Here is a 23,796-nt window from a genome sequence, read left to right as displayed (position 1 = left end):
GGGCGTGTCAAAGGTAAATTGGTCACTTATTGTGTACCCGATGAAATAGAAAATTGCTTTTTAAAAGAAAAAGCCAAGTGTTAGCAAAAGCGGTTTTACCCAAAATTGTCTTTATATTTAGGAGTACGTCTAATATTGTCCATCATATATAATATTGAGCACTTTACATCCTCTTAAGGTGTGTTTGATACGGAGAAAAAATATTTCAAAATTCTTTTTTTTTTTAAATTAGTATGTTAAAATAAATAAGTTGCACCTTGTAGTTATCTGAAAAAGCCAGTCATCACTAATATTTTGCAAGTGTCATATCCCCCCTTCCCCCCCCCCCCTTATTTTCTAATTTTTTTATGTTTGGTTGGCTTCAATTTTGTTTGTTTTTTAATGAACTCATTTTCATCTAATTTTAGGCAAATAAATTCCCTACCAAGAAACCTCCCCTCCCCAGCCCATCCCCCATTTTTAATGAACTCATTTTCATCCAACTCATGAAAATTGTAGCCCTTTGAGTCTAGTTTCAAGAAAGTTAAACCAATTATTATTTGAATGTTTGTACAGAAAGTTATGATCAAATTACTAAAGCATGGTAGTGCATATGCTGCTGAAGTGCGGCCGCACAATTTAGATCGTGGCCGCAGAACCTGGAAGTGCAGACCACGCGTAAATTGTGCGGTCAGCACTGTGGGAGATCAGATTTTGTACTTTATAAACGAGGGTTAGAGTATTATTTCACATTTGGACTTTGGGAGCTCAAATTGAGGCGATTTTTTGTGGGTGTTTCAAGAAATTCATCGAGGTAAGTGATTCTAACTCGGACTTTGTTAATATACTCATTGTTTTCACATTTAATTAGTGTTTTGAGATGGAAATTTCGAAAAAATTGTAGAAACTTTATAGGCTTTAATTTGAGGATTTGAAGGTCGAGTAGTGATTGGATTTGACTAATTTTGGTATGGTTGGACTCGTGGTTGAATGAGTGTTCGAATTTTATAATTTGTCGGATTTCGGGACGTGGGCGCCACGTTGACTTTTGGTTGACTTCGGGGTTGTAATTGTAAATTCTACCTTTATTATTTAGAATTGTTTCCTTATGCATTATTTGATATATTTGAGTTACTTTAGCTAGTTACGAACAGTTCGGAGGATGATTTGAGCGAGACGACGCTTTTAGTGTATCGAATTGGCTTGATTGAGGTAAGTGTTTTGCTTAACTTTGTTGCGAGAATTTTTTCTACTAATAACCACTGTTTATATGCGGGGTTGATATATATATATATATATATATATATATATATATATATATATGAGGTGACGAGCATATATGCATGTGTTAGGGTTAATCATGCTCGGGGATAAATTATACGATTTATTGTGCTTTGCAGAATTATATGACACCCTTGTTTCATGTCTTCCTTGACTTCTAGATTACTATCACTAGAAAATTAAATGCTAGAAATAATATTTAGCTTATTATAATTTGATTAAAACTTGATGGACTTTTGTGAAATAATTGATGTACTAAATGTTATTTATCTGTATTGCTGTAATTAAATAAAACAGTAATCTTTCTGAAAAATAAAACAGAAAGTTAGTAGAAACAATTCTGAAAAATAATATTCGAACTTCAAAATAATTTTTGAAACGTTGAAGGAACAAATCGAGCCCACTGAATACACAGTGCGTCCTTAAGGAAATTATTCCCCTCAAGTACCCGAGGTTATGGAATATATCCTCCCAGGATAGAACGATTTAACTCACCAGTGTATCGGTACCTAAAACTCTGGTGATCGGCGAACCACTCGATGGTCGTAAAACACACTGAAATACTTTGTGCAGAAGAAGAAGAAGATTCAGAAAATTTAGTAAGTAAATATTCTGGGATTTGAAGGTCTATTTATAGCCAACTTGGTGATGTTTCTGAAGAGGTTTGCAACCTTTCAGAATAGTCATGACTGTTGGAACAGGTGTGACCCTCTGAAGAGGTTTGCAACCTTTCAGAACAATCATGACTGTTGGAACATTTTTTGCGGGAAATTTTAAACGAATTTAAATTAATCCGGGAAAGAAAAACGGGCTAGACCGGACCGGGTCGCGGGTCATCCCTCCATTTTTTTTCCCAACATTTTCCATTCACACCTCTTTTATTATTATTTATTAAATAACAAACCCAACAATCCCCCATATGAATGGGGAATGGCTATAAACTTAAAGGAATGCACAGACGTGTGTGTGTTTTACAAGCAAGAATTAATTGCATCTGGATAAGTAGGTTTTCCTTTGAACTTTCCGTAGTGAACTTATATCGGATATACTCGGTCAATCGGTAGATTTGATATCTTTGAACCGTCGAGCTTTGTTGTATACCTAGACAACATAAGTCACACAATCAATCCTTAACCATCTATGGTTCTCACGGTTGTGTTCGTTTCAGCCATGAACACCGCCTGGTTTCATGAGTGCTTAGAGAATGGGCCTTTACTTTCATTCTCCTTGAAGCGGCTTACACTTCACACTCACATAGGTGATTCCTAAACGTGTAATCCTAAAGACACACTATCTGGTCATATCCTGCCAGACTTAGCAAATCATTAAAAAGCTTTAAGCTTTATTGACTCATCAAAAAAGCCTTAATGCTTTACCTCGTTTTTGAACATTGTCTTCATCACGAGAATGGGTTGAGTTAGTTGACAATGTTGAACCGTCATTCATAACTTTGTTTGATCTCTTTGAACCTAGCTCTTGGGATCTCCAGTCTGCTAGGTAGAGTTACTGCCATGATGACTTGTCCTAGGCCTTTAACCCCATTTCCTTTGATGATCTTTCAACTGCCTCTCTAGATAGGCCTTTTGTAAGTGGATCCGACACGTTATCTCTTGACTTTACGTAATCAATTGTGATAACACCACTAGAGAGTAGTTGTCTAACGGTATTGTGTCTCCATCGGATATGACGAGATTTTCCGTTATACATAACGCTCCCTGCCCTACCTATTGCCGCTTGACTATCACAATGTATACATATAGGTGCCAAAGGTTTGGACCAAAATGGAATATCTTCCAAGAAATTCCGGAGCCATTAATCTTCTTCACCGGCCTTGTCTAAGGCTATAAACTCATCCTCCACTGTAGAGCGGTCAATGCACATTTGTTTGGACGATTTCCAAGACATCGCTCATCCACCGACTGTTTAGAATCAGTTGAACCGGTGATCTAATTTGCATCACTATACCCCTCTATTATCGTGGGATACTTATTGTAGTGCAAAGCATAATTTGGAGTATATTTCAAATACTTCAAAACTCGTTTCATTGTCATGAACGTTCAATGCAAACTTCCTTATGTTGTAGACTAATACGTCTCGATTTTCGATTGCATATCAGATTATTGACTACACTTAATGTAGTAATTATAACAACAACTTGAATGATTGGCATCAGTTGTGGCCGCAACCTTTTAATATATAACACATTTCGTGATCATTCCGTCATTTTCAAGCATTTGGATGCTATTCATTCATATGTCTATATGATATGCAAATTATAGCACCTCCATTCATGAAATAAATCCAACTTGCAATGGATTTTGGTCATGCTCATCGGTTAGTTCACCTCATTATAGACCAACGTATTAATATATTCATTCATGAACGGTCATGTCTATCAGACGTATCTTTCTATGAAAAGTTTCAACCTTCAAAGTGACATCATTTCATAAAAGAACTAAACAATATAAATTTTTTCATTAAAGAAAATGACCTTTCGAGAAAGGCATGTGACCAACTTCCGAATTAGTAGTTTCATCAACTAGTCTTTATTAAGACTAAACAACTGATGATTTTACCAACTACTATATCAATGGAGTTCAAAAATTATATAATTTAGACATTACGTCTAACATTGGCTTTTGTCATGCATAAGCTAAAAGCCTCCACATTTTAAATATTTCATCAACATATCATATATAATCAAATAATGACTATATGATTTGAAGTATTCTTAACGTAAACACATTTGTTTACACTCATTAATTTTTGAAACCATTTGACAATATTATTGGTCAAATCTTGCATGTCATTGTTTACTAAACAATTGTATCCAAACGTTACGACTTTCCCGGTTTCTCGGCCAGAGGAACAGCAGTGCGGCTTGACGAGGCTATCGTCGTTTGCACCAACAGTCGCAGAAGGAATTCCATTCTCATATGCCATTTCTTACAGTGAACAACAGAAGAGATCAATTAGTGGTAAAACCAAAACAGTAAATAATACTGTAATTAATAAACAGTACGTAATAAAAACAACTGAAGTTTTTATATACTGTTTTACAGAAAAAACGATGAAGTTTTTATGTTCTTCAAATCGTTTTCTGAATTTCAATACCCTGATGAAGTTTTTATATCTTCAAATCAGAATAATAAAATTCAGACAGTACAGAATATAATTTAATAATTTTCTTAAGATTGTTATTTATCTGTATTACTGTAATTAAATAAAACAGTAATCTTTCTGAAAAATAAACCAGAAAGTTAGTAGAAACAATTCTGAAAAATAATATTCGAACTTCAAAATAATTTTTAAAACGTTGAAGGAACAAATCGAGCCCACTGAATACACGGTGTGTCCTTAAGGAAATTATTCCCCTCAAGTACCCGAGGTTATGGAATATATCCTCCCAAGATAGAACGATTTAACTCACCAGTGTATCGGTACCTAAAACTCTGGTGATCGGCGAACCACTCGATGGTTGTAAAACACACTGGAATATTTTGTGCAGAAGAAGAAGAAGATTCAGAAAATTTAGTAAGTAAATATTCTGGGATTTGAAGGTCTATTTATAGCCAACTTGGTGATATTTCTGAAGAGGTTTGCAACCTTTCAGAATAGTCATGACTGTTGGAACAGGTGTGACCCTCTGAAGAGGTTTGCAACATTTCAGAACAGTCATGACTGTTGGAACATTTTTTGCGGGAAATTTAAAACAAATTTAAATTAATCCGGAAAAGAAAAACGGGCTAGACCGGACCGGGTCGCGCGTCATCCCTCCATTTCTTTTTTCACCATTTTTCATTCACACCTCTTTTGTTATTATTTATTAAATAACAAACCTAACACTAAATCCGGTCGTTATTATACTTAATCACAAATACGACGCTACGACCATTATACTTGAGATTTTGAATTCAATAATTGAGTGGAAGATCATTTTTGAGACTTGGTGAAATACTTGAATAATAAAGTACTTGCGATTAATTGAATTGTTATTGACTTGAAAGTCATGACTGATGTTCAATTGGAACATTCGTTTAAACACTCTCCTTGATGTTATTTATGTTATCTACCTTGCTTGTTAATGATATACATGTGCTTGTTAAGGAAGTGTAAAAGCACGAAGGGTGATGCCGCGCCATTCATACACATTATTATGCAGGAAGAATAATACCGTGCCATTTTATATACATTATCATGTGAGGGAGAGTGTAAAACACGAACGGCGATGCCGTGCCATTTCATATATATTATCATGTGAGGAAAAGTATAAAGCACAAAGGGTGATGTCGTGCCATTCATATACATTATTATGCATGAAGGATAATGCCATGCCACTTTATTTATATTATCATGTGAGGATGAGAGTAAAGTACGAAGGGTGATGCCGTGCTATTATTTTTATATTATCATATGTTCATGGCATGAAGGGTGTTTCCGTGCAGGCGAGGACGAGGGACATACATTATATTGTGATATCTTTTCGTTGTGTATACACTCACGCCTTTATCTTGAGCTGTTATTGTACACCTATGTTTTCGAAGGATGATTTGAGCAGGACGACGCTTCTAGTGTATCGAATTGGCTTGGTTGAGATAAGAATTTTGCCTAACTTTGTTGAAGGAATTTTTCCTTCTAATTGCCATTGTTTGCTACATGCGGGGGTGATACATATATGAGGTAACGGGCATATATGCATGTGCTAGGGTTAATCATGTCCAGAGGTAAATTATACGATTTATTGTGCTTTGCAGAATTATATGACACTTTTGTTTCATGTCTTCCTTGACTTCTAGATTACTATGGATAGAAAATTAAATGCTAGAAATCGTGATTTAGCTTATTATAATTTGATTAAAACTTGACAGACTTTTGTGAAATAATTGATGTACTAAATCCGGTCGTTATTATACTTAATCACAAATACGACGCTACAACCGTTATTCTTGAGATTTTAAATTCTATAGTTGAGTGGAAGATCATTTTTTAGACTTGTTGAAATACTTGAATAATAAATTACTTGAGATTTATTGAATTATTTTTTACTTGAAAGCCGTGATTGATTTTCAATTGGAACATTCATTTAAACACTCTCCTTGATGTTATTTATATTTCCTACCTTGCTTGTTAAGGATATACATGTGCTTGGTAAGGAAGAGTGTAAAAGCACGAAGGGTGATGTTTTGCCATTCAGATACATTATAATGCACGAAGGATGATACCATACTATTTCATATACATTATCATATGTGAGGGAGAGTGTAAAGCACGACGGGTGATGCCGTGCCATTTCGTATATATTATCATGTGAGGAAAAGTATATATAGAGCATGAAGGGTGATGTCGTGCCATTCATATACATTATTATGCACGAAGGATAATTCTGTGCCATTTCTTTTACGTTATCATGTGAGGATGAGAGTAAAAGCACGAAGGGTGATGCCGCGCCATTATTTTTATATTATCATATATTCATGGCATGAATGGTGTTTTCGTGCAGGCGATGACGAGGAACATACATTATATTGTGATATCTTTTCGTTGTATATACACTCATGCCTTAATCTTGAGTTGTTACTGTACACCTATGTTTTCTATGTGACTTATCGTCGTTGTTCTATTTGTGCCCTCTACTCCAATTGTTGATGCGTTATCCATGCCTTTTATCTGTTTAACTTGCAAATATTATGATTTTCTTCTTGTTTGTTATATTTGCATCTAAGTCTCCTACCATGCTAGTGAGTGCAGTTTATATTCTTCTTTCCTAATTGCTGTCATAATTTCTATGCCTTTTTCTTTAATTTTTTCCAAAAAAAATTCCACTACGTATTGTTTCTTCTTTCTTCTTTAATTCTCTCCAAAAATATTAATATCTTCGTATCTTTTGAAAATCTTATGGGTGTGTTTGGTATGAAGGAAAATGTTTTCCGGAAAATATTTTTCAATTTTTCCATGTTTGGTTGGCTTAATTGTTTTGAAAAATATTTTTCTTATCTACTCATTTTCCTCCAATTGGAGGAAAATGTTTTCCTTATCAAGAGAAGGGAAAACAATTTCCAAAACTCTTTCTCAACCTTCTCAACCTTCCCTACCCTCACCAACCCACCTCACCTCCTCTCTCCAAAAAAAAGGTTTTTTTTTTCTTTTCAAATTTCAGTTTTTCCGTTACCACCCCACCCCAACCCCCACCCACAAAAAAATATTATTTTTTTATTGCAATTTCAACTATCTGTTTTTTCATTTTTCTGCCCCCCCTCCCCCGAAAAAATATATTTTTTAATATATTTTTCAGTTTCAGCTTTTTTATTTATCGGTTTAAAGGTTCAAAATTTTACAAGTTCCAAAGTTATGAGTTCGGAGGTTTATGTGTTTGGAAGTTTACGGATTTAGAAATTATAAAGTTTACGAGTTAGAAATTCTGCTGTTTCGAAAGTTTAGCGGTTCGAAAGTTTATGAAAAATGTGAGTTCAGAAGGTTGTTGGTTTGAAAGTTTATGACTTCATGTTTAATATATCTAAATTATTTATGAATACTCTTGAGAAGTCATTTTCCTTAATTTGCATATCAAACACTGAAAAATGATTAAAATTACTACTTGTTTTTCCAGAAAATATTTTCTTGGAAAATATTTTCTACGAAAAATATTTTCTTGGAAAATATTTTCCACGGAAAATATTTTCCGTTATACCAAACATACTCTTAATGTTAACATTCTTAAAATTTTTATCCTTGACTTACTCGTGTAGGCGTACTCTAAATTAATGCTGTATTGTGGGCCGGTCTAGGACCGGGACCGGACCGGGCCCGCGATCTTAACGGGCTAAACGGTCCCGGCGGGCCTGTCCTGGTGGGCCGGTCCCTAATGGTGTAGAAAGCCCGTGGCGGGCTGGTCCCTTGCATGAGGCCCACGAGACCGGGACCGCTAAGCCCGGGACCGGCAGGCGGTTCTGGGCCGGTTCAACCGGGCCTAACGGTCCTAACGGGCTCCAACGGCTCTTTTTTTAAAAAAAAAAAATTTTTTTTTTTAAAAAGACCAACGGTCAGATTTTAAAATCTAGCCGTTGGCCTTTAATTTTCAACCGTTTGGAACTTTAAAAAATAGCCATTTGGCCCCCAAACTTTATATAATTACACTTTTCCCAATTCTCAACTATAAATACCCCCTCATTCTGTTATTTTTACTCACCAATTCATCAATCTATCTCAATCTCTCTCAATCTATATCTAATTTCTCTTCTATAATTGCTTATTTTATTATTGCAATTTCGTGAAAAATTGTGAAGTTGGTGAATTGAAGTATTCAAGTCTTCAACTACTTCAACGATTTTCAATTTTCAAGAAGTTGTTCGGCAATTCGGTAAACTCGTTCCAACTCTTAAGTTTTAAGAATATATTTTTGTGTGTTTAGTTTGCATAATTGTAATTAATATGGCATTTTCTTTGAAAAAAATGTTTGGTGGTAAGGGAAAAGCTAAAATTGGTGAAAGTAGTCTCCAACCTACTACCCTTCCCCCGGCTCCCCGACCCAGACCTGTTACCCGTCCTGCTGCTCCTATTATTCTTGATAGTGATAACCCTTGTTTTCAATTTTCCGATAGTGAATTTTGCCATAATGTTGCACCAGGTGAACAATTAAATGAAGAAGTTATGAATGCTCTTTATCCTAATCAAACTATCTTAGAAAATGATGAGGAAAATGAGGATGTAGATGAAACCCAACCGGATTTAGATGATTCACCTACTAGTCCTGTTAATAACCCAACTGATGCCCCGCCCGACCCACCTGTACAAACCCCTACTTTCAATAGACAACCTTCTAAACGCCTAGAAACATCAATAGTTTGGAATTTTTTTACTCAAGTAAGAGAACAAAATAAGGCTAAGTGAAAACTTGTGGGAAATTGCTGGCGCATAAATATACTGGAGACCATAGCGGTACGGGTAGTTTGGCTAGGCACATACAAACACACCCTACAGATAAAGTTAAATATTTACAAATGAAAGCGCAGCAAGAGGGGACAAGTGTAGATACTGCGGTTAACCCTAGTACAGGTTCAAATCTAGTTCAACCAGGAATTAACACTGTGACCGGTGGTATTTTATATTACGATCCTAATAAAGATCGTGAAGAATTAGCAAAGATGGTTACCGTTATGTGCTTACCATATACTTTTCCTTCTAACCCTAATTTTGTGCATTATATTAGAAAAGTTTTTCATCCTACTTATAAAGGTTGGCCTCGCGCAACAGTTAAGAGCGATATTTATAAATATAAACATGAATATGAACAATATTTGTGGTATTTATTTACTCATATAACTAATCGGATTTCTATTACTACTGATATTGGTAGAAGTAATAATGACTGTGATTATCTAACTGTTACAAGTCATTGGATAGACGAGGAGTGGATAATGCAAAAACGCATTATTGCGTATAGAATAATTAATTCACGTCACACAGGTAAGTTTATTGCTAACACTGTTGCAGATATTTGTAGATATTTTTGCATTAGAGATAAAATAATGGCAATTTCTATGGATAATGCTTCTAGTAACACTAGTGCTATAGGCATACTTACAACAACACTAAATCCTGCATTTAGTAATTGTTTCCATGTGAGATGTATTTGTCACATTTACCATTTAATCGTCGGTGATGGTATGAGAATTTTAAATTTAGAAATTGAAAAGGTTAGAATGGCTCTTAATTGGCTTTTTTATTCAAACCGTAGAAGTAGACTTTAGATCTTTCAGTTGAGGAATTCTACACTTGCAGAGGCAAAAGCCTCAATTAAAATAAATGCTCAAACAATTTATAATGCTTACCAACTTGTGTTAGATCATGCTAGGCCAAATGTTCCAACCCCTACTTCGTCTAGTTCACAATCATCTAAAAGAGCTGCGGGCCTAAAAGCACTTAAATCTTGGACGGAGTTTAGGGGTTCTCAAGGTGATAATTTTGATGAGACTTCACATCTAAATGAGCTTCAAGTTTATTTGTCGCAGGGACTTGAAAAGGAGAATCCAGACGGCACCTTTGATCTTTTGGAATGGTGGAAGGCAAGGGAAAAACATTTTCCGGTTCTTGCAAGGATGACTCGGGATATTTTATGTATTCAAGCTTCAACAGTGGCATCAGAGAGCGCTTTCAGTCAAGCAAGACTTCAAATAGGTGATCATAGAGCGTCTATGAGGGAGAGCTTGAAAAAATCAGTACTATTCAGAGATTGGATCCGCTCGGAAAGAAGAAATTTTGGACTTGCAGAATCACAACCGGAGATAGACGAAGCTTATGAAGAAATGATAGCGGAACTTGGGAGGATGCTGCTTCGCCCGAAAGCGGTGATGAACAAGCTTCTTTTCCGCCAACACCAACGGAACCTCCTTCGAACCTTGAAGGATTTATGAAATTTGTTAGAGATACTATGTAGATTATGGTGTAACTTGTACTTTGGCACATCTTCTTTAGTTTTTTTTCCTTTTAATGGTGGTATTAGAACCTTGTTGTGCTCATTCCATTGGGGGGAGGAAGTCTAAGAAAGATATTGCCATTTTTGTTAATGTCGTGATAATAAAAATATATATAACATATATATATATATATGTATATATATATATATATATATATGTATATATATAGTTTAGTTTATATATATATATATATATACACACACACACACACATCTAACACACACACACACACACACACACACACACACACACACATATATATATATATATATACACTATATATACTACATATATACATACTATATAAACTATATATACTATATATACTACATATATACATACTATACACACACACACACATATATATACTACATGTGTGTGTGTGTGTATAGTATGTATATATGTAGTGTGTGTATATATATATATATATTTTGAAATGGTGGGCCCCACGGACCGTTGCCAACGGTAATATTGCACAAATAGCCTTTTTTTTTAAACACTTTTTCAATTTACAAACTAACCTTCTCTAAAACTATAAATACCTCCCCCCCCCCCTCTTCATTTCAATACTCAATACTCATTTCTCAATCTAAATTTCTCTCAATCTCTCAATCTCCAATTTTCAAGACTTCAAGTCTCAATCTCAAATTCTGAATTCTCAAATCTCAAGTTAAATCATGCCTCGTACGGAAAGAGTGCACTCATTTGTTTGGCAACACTTTGAGGTGCTAGAAGAAAATGAAGAAGGTCAGAAATTAAAGTGCAAGAACTGTGGTCAAGTCTTAAATTTTCGTTCAGGGTCTGGCACAGGCAATTTAAGGAGGCATATAAAGTATTGTCTTGAGCGTCATCCGCAAATTCGTATTTAAGATTTTTCGACAATTTGTGTTATTTTAAAATTATTAGACGTATTTATGCTTCATGTTGTACTTTGTTATTAATTTATTATGCATGCCAATTTAGTTTTACTATTGATTTGTTATTTTACATTTTCGTCAAACACTTTAATAATTAGATTTCTATATTATATATACTACATATATTTATATAGCCATGCATAAGAGCAATTTATATATATACATACACATATGATTTACAAGAAATTGCCTTAAATAAAAAAAAATTTAAAAAAAAAGCCCGAAAATAAAAAAAGCCCGTTAGCCCCGCTAAGCCCCACGAGCCCGGCCCATTTAGCCCAGGACCATATGGGCTTAGGCCCGTCACGGGCTGGTCCTACCCGTTGAGCCCACGAAGCCCGGGACCGCGAAGCCCGGGACCGCCAGAGCCTGGGACCGCTAAGCCCGGCCCGTTTAGCCCGGCCCGGCCCCGGCCCACAGCCTTACTCTAAATAGATCTTATCAGTTGTACAAATGGGGATATTCCCTCATTTCATTTTGTCTACGCTCTTTTTAATATAATATATGTATAAATGGTACATTACTATCTCTAGAACTCTTAACGATATACTTTTAAAAGATAATATTAGCTGATATGACATTTAAGGACCGTGGTTAGTTTATAAGTCAAAAATCCTGTAAATGAAAAGAAACTGAACAGTAAAAATATACTTTTTATTTATACAATATTAGTTGGAAATATCTTTCTGATTGTGGAGAATCTCTGTATGTGCAGGTTGTACAGATATCTCTTTATTAAAAATCTATTTTTCGTTCCTTTTTTTCTAAATGTTTTACAAACATGTTTGAAATTTTTTGTTGTGAAATAATTGTGTTTCCGAATTAGGTTGTGGATTAATTTATGGATGTCAAAGTTCTTTGAACCGGTACAAGTCAGACATTGAATTGATCAACTATGCTTTAGTCCCAACTCCCAAACAACTATATTAGTTTGTAACAACATGATTATGCAGTCAGTTTGAAGGAATTGTTAGTTAAATGGATTAATTGGACTAATTCTGACCAAGTTTTATAAACTAGAGGATAAAAAGTGATATAAGAATTATATATGAAGGATAATATTGGACCAACCACTAAACTTTAAGGTATAATTTTAACTACATTAGTAAATACTAGGCGTCTGAGGTCTTCTTAACACACTTCGCCACTAGGCTAGTCTCTTAGTTGTGGTAGACCAAACTGTAGAAGAGCTTTGAAATGGGGTTTTGATACATTACCCACAAAAACAAAACTATTTATCCTTGTCTACCCATTTATTTTTCTACCCATAAACTGATTACATTTCCTACCCATAGTAAATTTTGTGGGGAATTTTCTCTTTATTCTCCAATTCTTTTTTATTTCCATACTTCTTTTCTTTTCTTTTTCTTTTCTCCTTTTCTTTTTTCTCATTCTCTTCTTATTTTTTTCTTTTTTCCTATTCGAATTTTATTTAATTTTTAATTTATATTCTTTTTCTCTTCATAATCTATTTTCATTTACTATTTTCACTATTTTTTATTATTCTTTTTTTTATATTATTACTAAAGAAAAATCAAATTGTCTACCAATTAAATGTAGCTAATACAATCAAAAAAATATTAACTAATATTTGATACCACTATAGTATATAGTTATACTAACATGGTATACAATTGTGCGCAAAGAGTTAAAAAAAATTTAATTCAATTATTAAACTGAAATAATATCAGTTGTCAATAAAAATTTCAAAAAATTCTAAAAGGATCTAATTGTATGAGTATACGTTACATTGTATAACATACTATAATATTTTTTTTTTTTTTGCATTTTCAATTTGCCTCTCAAGCTGGGTAAAAGCTTAAAACAAATTAAAAGGGAAAGGCAAGTGAATTTACGGGTAATAAGTATACTATTACAGTATATTGTATACTGTAGCGGTATACTGTTAGCTACCTGTGTTCTTCTTCGATTATTACAATATACCGTTATAGTATGTTGTAAACTATAATAGTATACTGTTGCAGTATAGCTATATACTCCTATAGCATATTGTATACCGTAGCAGTATACTGTAGCTGTGTTCTTCTTCGATTTTCAACTGAAAATTTCGATCTCAATCACCTCAAATCAGCTCCAAATGCTATCGAATTTCATATGAACTTCCAGAAGGTACTATAAGCAATATTTAACAGCACCCACTTTGAATCAAACAAGAAATCTTCAAAAATAAAATTGAGCTTCAAGCCCAACAATGGTGGATATTCAAATACACATATTGGTGGATTTCAACTTTCCGTGAGGAATATCATCATTTTGGAGGCCTTCATGCATGAAAGCTAAGGCCTTAGCTACAGTGGCTGCAATTCCTAATCTGCTTATTGCCCAGTCGAAAATTTGGTTGCCCTGAGATGCTGAAATGGATAGTTATATGCAGTAACTTTACCTTTCCATATTCATTTTCTATGTATGATGTACAAACTTGTTACCAGATTATTTTTTATATAGGAAAAAAGCTGATGGGTATAAAGTGAGTAAGGTAAAATGAGGAGGAAGAAGAAGAAAGGCGGGTAAATAGTTTGGGGAGCATGGGTAGGAGTAGTAAATAGTTTGGGTCTGGGCATTAAAGGGTAAATAGTTTGAAATTAATGGGTATAAAGTGAGATTTGCTCCTTTGAAATAGTGATGAGCACCAATCATGTCATCTAAATGGACTTGGCCGGAAAATTTTAGCGCTCTGAAATTTCATATTGTAAAAATTCGAACTCTAGTATACTATGGAAGAGATTTACATGGAGGGAGTTTCGAACTTCGTGATAATTGTGAACTCCAGGAAAAATGTTGGAGTTCGAAATTTTGTGGCTACTTTTTAATTATTTTATTATAATTTTTTTTGTGGCTATTTTTAAATTTACTTTGCGAATACTGGCTATATTTTAAATTGGTACCTAAAAGTCGTTACATTTCTTAATATCACCCTTCTAGAATTTTACCAGATACTCCTATATAAGACCGTGTTTTCCCATTCCACTTCCACAACACAGCCTTATAGCAACACACAAGTTTTCTTGCTTGCTTTTTTTTTTTTTTTTTTATTTAACTATCTTCACTCGATCACCACCATGTCTGGAGGTAAAATTAAATTTCTCTACCTATAGAGTTGCATTGTGCTATTCATGTACATGTATTTAGATTATAAAAAGTTTTACATGATTAACACATGATTTTTCATTCAAGTGCTTTTGTTTTAGATTTGTGATACAAGGTTGTTGGAACAACTAGCAATTGTAGTGAGAAAAGAAAGGAGTTGAAAGAGAAGTATAAAGGCCAGAAACTCATTTGCTTCCCTTATCATGTCATCACAACAGAAGAAGATATGCATTTTCTGGTTAGGTTAGCACAAGAGAAAGACAAGATTGTGAAGAAAATTGTTATTCCTCGTTTTATTTCTCAAAGAAAATCTCTCTATTTCTTCTTATTTCCTACTCTTCTTCTTTAAGGTAAAAATGTCGGAAGGCCAAAGCAGCAAAGGAAGGCTCCACTCTTCAAAAATAACCCGGTATACTTGATATTTTCCCCTGCACATACCAGCTCTGCATCTCCTCATGTTTTTAAAAGTGTTTTGGTATTCACTCCTTGATATTACTCTATTTCATATTTACAGAGACTAGCTTTAAGCATAAATTACAAGAATTTACAGTGAAAAATGGCAAGCCACTCCCAATTTACAATACAATTGAAGTTAGTAATGATCATCCACCGCAATTCAGATCCAAAGTCTGGGTTGGATTTGAATACATGATCGGATCAACACATCACATCAAGAAAAAAGCTGAGCAGGCAGCAACTAAACTTGCTTATAAATGCCTCAGCAAGTATGCAGCCAAAGAACTTCTTCTTAGTATTAGAAATTCATAGTGAGTAGTACTCTACGTAATTCATATAAGTAGAGTACAAAGGGATTTTGTGTTTGTCCAAAAAAGAAGATATCTTCTTTATTGTGTGTACTGTACACAAATCATTAGTTGCGCAAAGGGATTCTTATGATATTTATTCCTAAATTTTGATTGATCCGGTGGAAGAGTGATCCTCATTTTATATTTAACACCCTTGAGGACAAGAGTGGTTTGATGGAGAGGGATCTGATACGAGCTGGACTTAGTCATTCTAGAAAGGAAATTGTTGTGTTTATGGGGAGCTGTGCGTTCATCTGTAAAGGGTGCATCTGCGCAATTGGAGTAATAACAAAAGGAAATATATCAGAGTTGTGGAGCTAACACTTTTGGTCCCTATACTTTTAGAGTTAATATTTTTGATGTTACACATTAGTCCCCTTTAGTATACTTTTGTTCAAATTTATCCCTCCTTCCTTGTTTGACCCTTAACAGTCTATTTTCAAATGTGTGCAGGATGGACACTGTGCTACTGCAGAAGAAATGGAATACTGCCCTTGGCGATGCTCAAACAGAACAAAATAGGTATAGGAAAGCGCTGTGGAATCAGGCCGGATAAGGCAAGAGCTGCTTGGTTTTACTTGCTACTTAGTGTTCTCAGGAGAAGATGTACTATTTGGCAAGGCTAGCATCTGAGGAAGAAAAACTCACTAAAAGAATTGTTGTTCCTTCTTTTCTTTGTCAGAAAGAGCAGGCTGCTATTATGAGCATAGCAGATGACTATGGGTTTGCAGTTGCTGGTGAGTGGGCTATGGTTAGGTGGCTGCGGAAGGCATACCGATTGTTCAGAGTGTACTTTGAGTAGGTTACTTGCAAAGGCGTCTCAATAAAAGTCGTGGCCTAAAGCCAAATTTTGATAAGTGGCCTTAATTTTTTATTTTTTTGCCTATAGTATAGTTATCTTGCAAAATATAGTATTAATATTACATTGGTTTTTTTTTTTTGCCTATTATTGGGTTATCTTATAAAATATAATATTTATATTCACATTGGTAAGAAAATTCAAGTTTATAAGATATTAGCCGTGTATTTATAATTTATTACCTTGGATCTTATTGTAATAAACGTTATTTATCAATATGAAGATGTGAGTTTCTTAATTCAAAGTTCTAAAATATTTTTATTGTTAAAAAATAGATAATTTTTCTTTTTTTTTAATAAGGATTTTGTATTTTTTTTTCTTTTTTCTATAAACTTCTAAGCGAAAATAAGATTATAAATCCATAACTAAAAATATTTTTTGGGCTCCAAAATTTAGGGGCCTAAAGCAAAGGCTTTACTAACCTCCCCCTTGAGCCACCCCCGGTTATTTGGTGTAATTGTTTCCTCAATCCATCTTCTGTGGCTTCTTTGCCAGTTCTTGCTCTGGTTGTTCTAGCTTCATCACCTTGGAGTTTCGGATCTGGATAGATAATTGACTGGTAGTGGAAAATACTTATTTGTATGGGTTCAAATTTGGACGACCACGGCTATTGACCAATACGACAAAAGATGAGATCTTTACAACACGACGTCCTGTGGAAGACGGTGACGACCAACAAACGGATAGAGGACGCATGACTTTCGCAGTAATATAGGTCTAACAGGAAGCTTTAGGAATATACTTCGAATATTCCCTATGTTTTTTTTTTTCTAGGGTTCATAAGGGGGTTGTACCTTATATATAGTGAGGAAAAAACCTTGTAAAGGGGGGACTTTCGACTAAGAGCATCCATTACAATATTTATTCTACATTCTTGGTGATCGTTCTTTTTACGCTTAATCATTCGGTTCCACGAGATCAATATATATTGTTTACCTTGTTCATCCCTTATGTTCCTCACTCTAGAGTTTATTATACTTGGCTGAGATTTACCCTTTCATCTTCTTTAATTGATTTAATCAAAAAGGTTTCAAAATCTTTTGGGTCAAACAATTTGGCGCCGTCTGTGGGGATTTCTTTAGCTAAGATTATAGTTTTATCTAGACTCCTGAAAGGGATAATCACTTCTTCCGAGCTTGGTACAAACCAACAATGGCAGGGATAGGAGATGCAAGGCAAAAAGCCATAGTAGGCGTCACAACCAACCTCCTAGACACCATCAACGAAGATAGCAGAGAGGATCAGGAAAATGAAACACCAAACATCACACCCAGGGGAGGCACTTAACCTCCCCCGCACGGAAGTGTAACTGCTTCACGCGAAAGGGAAGCCTCCACATCTGCAACAGGAGAGGCACCACCGATAGTAAGAAGACTGCTGGAAGAATGGCTAACAAGTGCTCTGAACACCATCCTTGATAAACCCACCCAAAGGGATGATAGGAATGCGGCACATGCAGATGTCATGATAAACGAGGGTGAGCAAGACGCCCCCCGTACAGGTAACATTTATGTTGCTAATAACGCAGGCAATGATACGCTTGTTGCCGTATTCAAGAATATGGAGGAAATGAAAAATGAGAATAAGGCACTCCATGACCAAATGAAAGAACACCGAGAGAGAGTTGACAAAATACCAGGAGCTCCGAAGTTGCTGCCAAAATGCGATGTTGGTCGATTCATCGAGAAACCATACAGTGAAGAAACGGCCGCTTACACCATTCCAAAGACCTTCAAAATTCCACCCTACTTAAAGATATATGATGGTAATACCGATCGAGAAGACTACATCATCCACTACGTTACAGCCGTAAAAGGCAACGATCTCTCAAAAGAGCAGGTACCATCGGTGCTGCTAAAAAAGTTTAGCGAAACCTTAATAGGGGGAGCCTTGATATGGTACTCTCAACTACCAGCACGCTCGATAGCAACATTCGAGGAAATGGCAAACAAATTCGTCACCGCCCATGCAGGAGCCAAAAAGGCAGAGGCTAGGGTAAATGATATATTTGCCATAAGACAGATGCACGGCGAGGGACTTAGGGACTTCTTAGCTCGATTCAACAGGGTGAGAATGAGCTTGCCGAATGTGTCAGAAGGAATGGCAGTAGCAACCTTCCAGAATGGATTAAATAGAAGCGGGTCGAGGGCAACTAGAAAATTGCTAAGCAGGCTCATGAAATACCCTCCAACTACTTGGGAAGAAATCCATAACGCCTACTGCGCCGAGGTACGAGCTGGCGAGGACGATCTAAATGGCCCGACCCAACGGTTGACGTCATTCCAAATCGAAGCAAGGAAATATCGCCGCAACAAGGGTCGAAGAGATCAGTTGGGGCCCCACTCTGGTCGGGAAAGGCATTAACCCTTTTAGGACGTCTGCCCCGCCTCCACCACGACGCACAGATGCTCCCCCTCGACATACGACACCATATCGACACGAGAAAGGTATGCCTCCACTCCTATCCGCTCACAATTTTTGTGTTTCTCCTTCAGAAATAGTGTACGCCCTAGAGAAACTCGGTCCAAAGGTGCAATGGCGGCAAAAGATGAGGTCAGACCCCAGCACTCGAAAGTCAAGTGCTTTCTGCAAATTTCACCAAGAAAGGGGTCACAAGACCGAAGATTGCATAGGACTACGACAAGAAGTAGTACGAATGCTAAACCAGGGTCACCTGAAGGAGCTGCTGAGCGATCGAGGACGGACTAACTTCGCCCGTGGACGCGAACAACCCCAAGGACCTCCAAAACTGCCCTCTCCCGCTCGCACCATATAGATGATCATTGGCGGGGGCGACAACACAACGATCAATCATGTCAAGTTCACCACCACACATAAACGATCAATCACTCACAAACGGTATGATGACCTCGAAGACAATATCATCTTCGATAAGTAGGATGCCGACGGTTTGTCTTTCCCTCACTATGATGCTCTTGTTATCACTTTACATATCGCAGATACTGATGTAAAAAGAATATTGGTAGATGACGGGAGTGGCGCGTGTATTATCCATCCTCGAGTCCTCGTGCAGATGAGACTCGAAGATATAATAATGCAGCGCTGTATAACGCTAACAGGTTTTAATAATGCAGTTGAACGGACTTCTGGAGAGATAGTGCTACCCGTCCTAGCTGGAGGAGTCACCCTGGAAACGACATTTCACGTCATGAACCAGGAAACGACTTACAACGCCATCATAGGGCACTCGTGGATACACGCCATGCGAGCGATCCCTTCCAGTCTCTATCAAGTGATCAAGTTTCCTACCCCATGGGGAATATTCAGCATTCGAGGGGAGCAACACACCGCACAAGAATGCTATCGTATCGCCCAAGATTGCGCGCACACCCAACAACTCAAAGGAGCAAATGTGGAAGCATAGCAATCAGCAATGTCGGGAGCCAAACTTAACGTGCGGACAGACGTTATCAAGGACCCTGACATCGTGGAAGCATCTGAATCAACGATAGAAAATCTTGATCCCGTCCTGCTAGACGGCAACGACAGCACAAAAAAGGCTTATATCGGGCACAACCTCTCGGAACTAGGTAAATTTCATAAGTTCTTGACTGACCATGCCGATTTGTTTGCCTTCTTCCACGCAGATATGCCAGGCATCCCAAAAGATATCGCCACCCACAAGTTAAACGTCGACCCCCTATATCCGCCAGTGCGGCAAATGAGAAGGAAGTTCAATGCCGCAATCAACGAAGCCGTCAGCGAAGAGGTCGATAAGCTACTCGCAAATGGCTCCGTCCGGGAAACGAAATATCCTCAATGGGTCGCCAATGTGGTCATGGTGAAAAAGAAAAATAGAAAATGGCGAATGTGTGTAGATTTCACGTACCTAAACAAGGCATGTCCAAAAGATTCTTTTCTATTGCTACACATCGACCAGCTCATCGACGCAACAATAGGACACGAGTTGCTAAGCTTCTTGGATGCCTATTCGGGTTACAATCAGATCCTCATGGAAGAAGAAGACCAGGAGAAAAAGTGATGCCGTTCGGACTAAAGAATGCGGGGGCAACATATCAGAGATTGGTCACAAAATGTTCAAAAACCAACTTGGTAAAACAATGGAAGTCTACATCGACGATATGCTGGTTAAGAGAGGAAAGAAGATCGTATTGGTCATCTAAAGGAAGCCTTCGACATATTGAGACGGTACAGTATGAAACTAAACCCCGAAAAATGCGCCTTCAATGTAAGCTCGGGAAAGTTCCTTGGTTTCCTAGTGTCACAAAGAGGCATTAAGGTCAACCCGAAACATGTTAAAGCCATCGAGGGAATACCCGAAACACTGACCAGCAAAAAGCAGGTACAAGAATTGACAGGACGGATAACAGCCCTGTTGAGGTTGATCTCACGGCCATCGGATAGATGCCATAAATTTTTAATGTATTAAGGAAGGACAACGGGCTCCAGCGGAATGTAGAGTGCGTCGACGCCTTGAGGAAACTAAAAGCGTACTTGTCTTCGCCACCCTTACTCGCCAAAGCAGACCCAGGCGAGTGCCTCCTAGTTTACCTAGCTGTATCCGAAGTCGCGATAAGTGCAGTTCTAGTCCAGAAAAGCCAAGGTACGCAATCTCCAATTTACTATATCAGCAAAACCCTAATTGACGCTGAAACAAGATACCCCCACCTTGAAAAACTGGCTCTGGCGCTAGTCGTAGCTTCACGAAAGCTTAGACCATATTTTCAGTGCCACCCCATAAAGGTAGTGACAACCTTTCCTCTCAAGAGTATCCTACACAAACCCGAACTATCGGGTCGGCTGGCCAAATGGACGATAGAATAAGTGAGCACGATATAACATACCAACCGTGAACTGCAATAAAGTCGCAAGTGCTCGTGACTTCATCGCCGATTTCAGCGTAGAGATACTGCCCGAAGTCGAGCAAGAAGCGCTTTGCACTTCATCCGAGCGATCCGACCTCTGGGTCCTCTACACCGACGGCGCGTCCAATGCGTCGGGATCGGGAATGGGACTCGTACTCAAAGTCCCAACGGGAGAAGTAATTCGTCAATCTGTATGATGTCCTGAAATGACTAACAATGAGGCCGAGTATGAGGCCGTAATTGTAGGATTAAAATTGGCCCTCAAGTATGGTGCTCGGCGGGTCATCCTCCGCTGTGACTCTCAACTCGTTGTGAACCAAGTTACTGGGAATTTCCAAATTAAGGAACAAAGGTTGCAGAAATATCAGACTAAAATCCACAAACTGCTGCAAGAATTCGACGAATGCCGATTCGACCAAATACCCCAAGCACAAAATATCGAAGCAGATGATCTCGCCAAGCTGGCAGCAGCAGCTAAAAATATCACCAAGGAGAACGTGGTCACCCTTCTCCACTCATCAATAGACCAAGTCGAGGTACATTCTATAAATTTAACTTGCGACTGGCGTAATCGCATCGTATCATATCTACAGGAAGGAACACTCCCACAAGATAAAAAAGAAGCCAAAAAGCTCTGAATACAAGCAGCCAGATACAGTCTCATAAACCACGACCTTTACAAAAGGACGTTCGGCGGCCCGTTAGCCAAATGCCTCGGACCCAATCAAATAAGGCGTGTGCTCGAAGAGGTACACGATGGCCACTGCAGCGCCCATACTGGCAACCGATCCCTCGTTAGATGTCTTATTCGTGCAGGATACTACTGGCCCACTATAAAAAAAGAGGCCGCAGAGTACGTCAAGAAATTCGAGCAATGCCAGAAATACGCCCCTATGATACACCAGGCAGGGGAACTCTTGCCCTCCGTCACCTCTCCATGGCCATTTATAAAATGGGGGATGGATATCGTCGGGCCCCTCCCAGTAGGGCGAGGTAAGATACACTTCCTTATGGTTTTAACTGACTATTTTTTCAAATGGGTGGAAGCAGGTGCGTTCGATCAAATACGTGACCAAGAAGTCATCACGTTCATCTGGAAAAATATCATATGCCGCTTCGGCATCCCCAAAGAAATCAGTTGCAACAATAGACCCCAGTTTGTCGGGAAAAAGACGACTGAGTTACTCAAAAAATGGCATATCAAGCGGATACTCTCCACGCCATATCATCTTGCCGGCAACGGTCAAGCGGAATCCTCCAATAAAACAATATTAAACATATTAAAGAAAAAGCTTGAAGAATCCAAAGGGCTATGGCCGGGAGTACTACCGAAAGTGCTATGGGCCTACCGCACAATGCCGAAGACTAGCACAGGTGAGACGTCGTATTCACTGGTCTACGGCACCGACGCAGTCATACCCATTGAGGTCGGGGAACCTAGCCTGAGATACTCCAATGAGAGTGGATCAAGCAACGACGAAAGTAGGTTACAAGACCTCGATGAGGTCGAAGAACGAAGGGATATGGCACACATAAGAATAGTGGCCCAAAAACAACAAGCAGAAAGGTACTATAACAAGAAGGCCAAAGTACGACCACTCAGAGTCGGGGAGTACGTACTAAAGGCCAAAACACAAGCAACGAAGGACCCGAATGAAGGGAAACTGGAAACAAATTGGGACGGGCCGTATAAAATCACAACACCAGCAAGTAAAGGAGCATTCCAGCTAGAAACAATGGAAGGAAAGCTATTGCAAAATAACTGGAATGTCGCCCACCTCAAGTACTTCCACTTTGGAAAAAGTCGCTGTCCGAGTCGTACTCTTTTTCCCTCGCCCGGGTTTTATCCCAATCGGGTTTTCTCGGGGAGGTTTTTAATTAGGTGACGAGGGGACGTCTCGAGGTTCGAAGTATTGTTCATTGCCCCGCCTACCGATTACATCTCTAGGCCGAGCAATGAAGGGACTAGGTATAATCTCCATTATATGTACTAAGTCGACATGTATATCCAACATATGAATAAAATTACTCCATTATGTATACGAAAGCAACACGCATCTCCAATGTATGAATGAAACTGGCATCCATGACACTCCAACAAATAAAATAGAACGCCACCCTCACGACGGGATACTACTTCGGCGTCAGCTCGAAGCAACATCCCAATGGCTAAGACCATCGGCGTAAAATGAGTTCGACATCACTCGAACTACGACGAGATACTACTTCGGCGCCAGCTCGAAAGTAACATCCCTATGGCTAAGGCCATCAACGTAAAACGAGTTCGACATCACTCGAACTACGACGGGATACTACTTCGGCGCCAGCTCGAAAGTAACATCCCAATGGCTAAGGCCATTGGCATAAAACGAGTTCGACATCACTCGAACTACGACGGGATCTTACTTCGGCGCCAGCTCTAAAGTAACATCCCAATGGCTAAGGCCATCGACGTAAAAGGAGTTCGACATCACTCGAACTACGACAGGATCTTACTTCGGCGCCAGCTCGAAGGTAACATCCCAA

The 23,796-nt window shown here is 37.9% G+C and overlaps 2 protein-coding genes across 2 annotated transcripts; both read left to right on the top strand.

The window, feature by feature from the left end:
• The first annotated feature begins 19,236 nt into the window (after positions 1–19,236).
• LOC109237391 lies at positions 19,237–19,808 on the top strand. The gene is made up of 2 exons (XM_019403698.1): positions 19,237–19,282; positions 19,384–19,808. Exons 1-2 carry the CDS (start codon positions 19,237–19,239, stop codon positions 19,806–19,808), a joined length of 471 nt encoding a protein of 156 aa, XP_019259243.1.
• Positions 19,809–21,476: 1,668 nt separating this feature from the next.
• LOC109237390 lies at positions 21,477–22,545 on the top strand. Its single transcript, XM_019403697.1, has 2 exons — positions 21,477–21,806; positions 22,321–22,545. The coding sequence occupies exons 1-2, from the start codon at positions 21,477–21,479 to the stop codon at positions 22,543–22,545; spliced, it is 555 nt and encodes a 184-aa protein (XP_019259242.1).
• Positions 22,546–23,796: the final 1,251 nt, after the last annotated feature.

Source organism: Nicotiana attenuata, unplaced genomic scaffold, assembly GCF_001879085.1.
Source record: "Nicotiana attenuata strain UT unplaced genomic scaffold, NIATTr2, whole genome shotgun sequence".
Taxonomy (NCBI): Eukaryota; Viridiplantae; Streptophyta; class Magnoliopsida; order Solanales; family Solanaceae; genus Nicotiana; species Nicotiana attenuata.
Note: the sequence above shows the minus strand (reverse complement) of the source record. Positions and strands in the feature narration are given on the sequence as shown.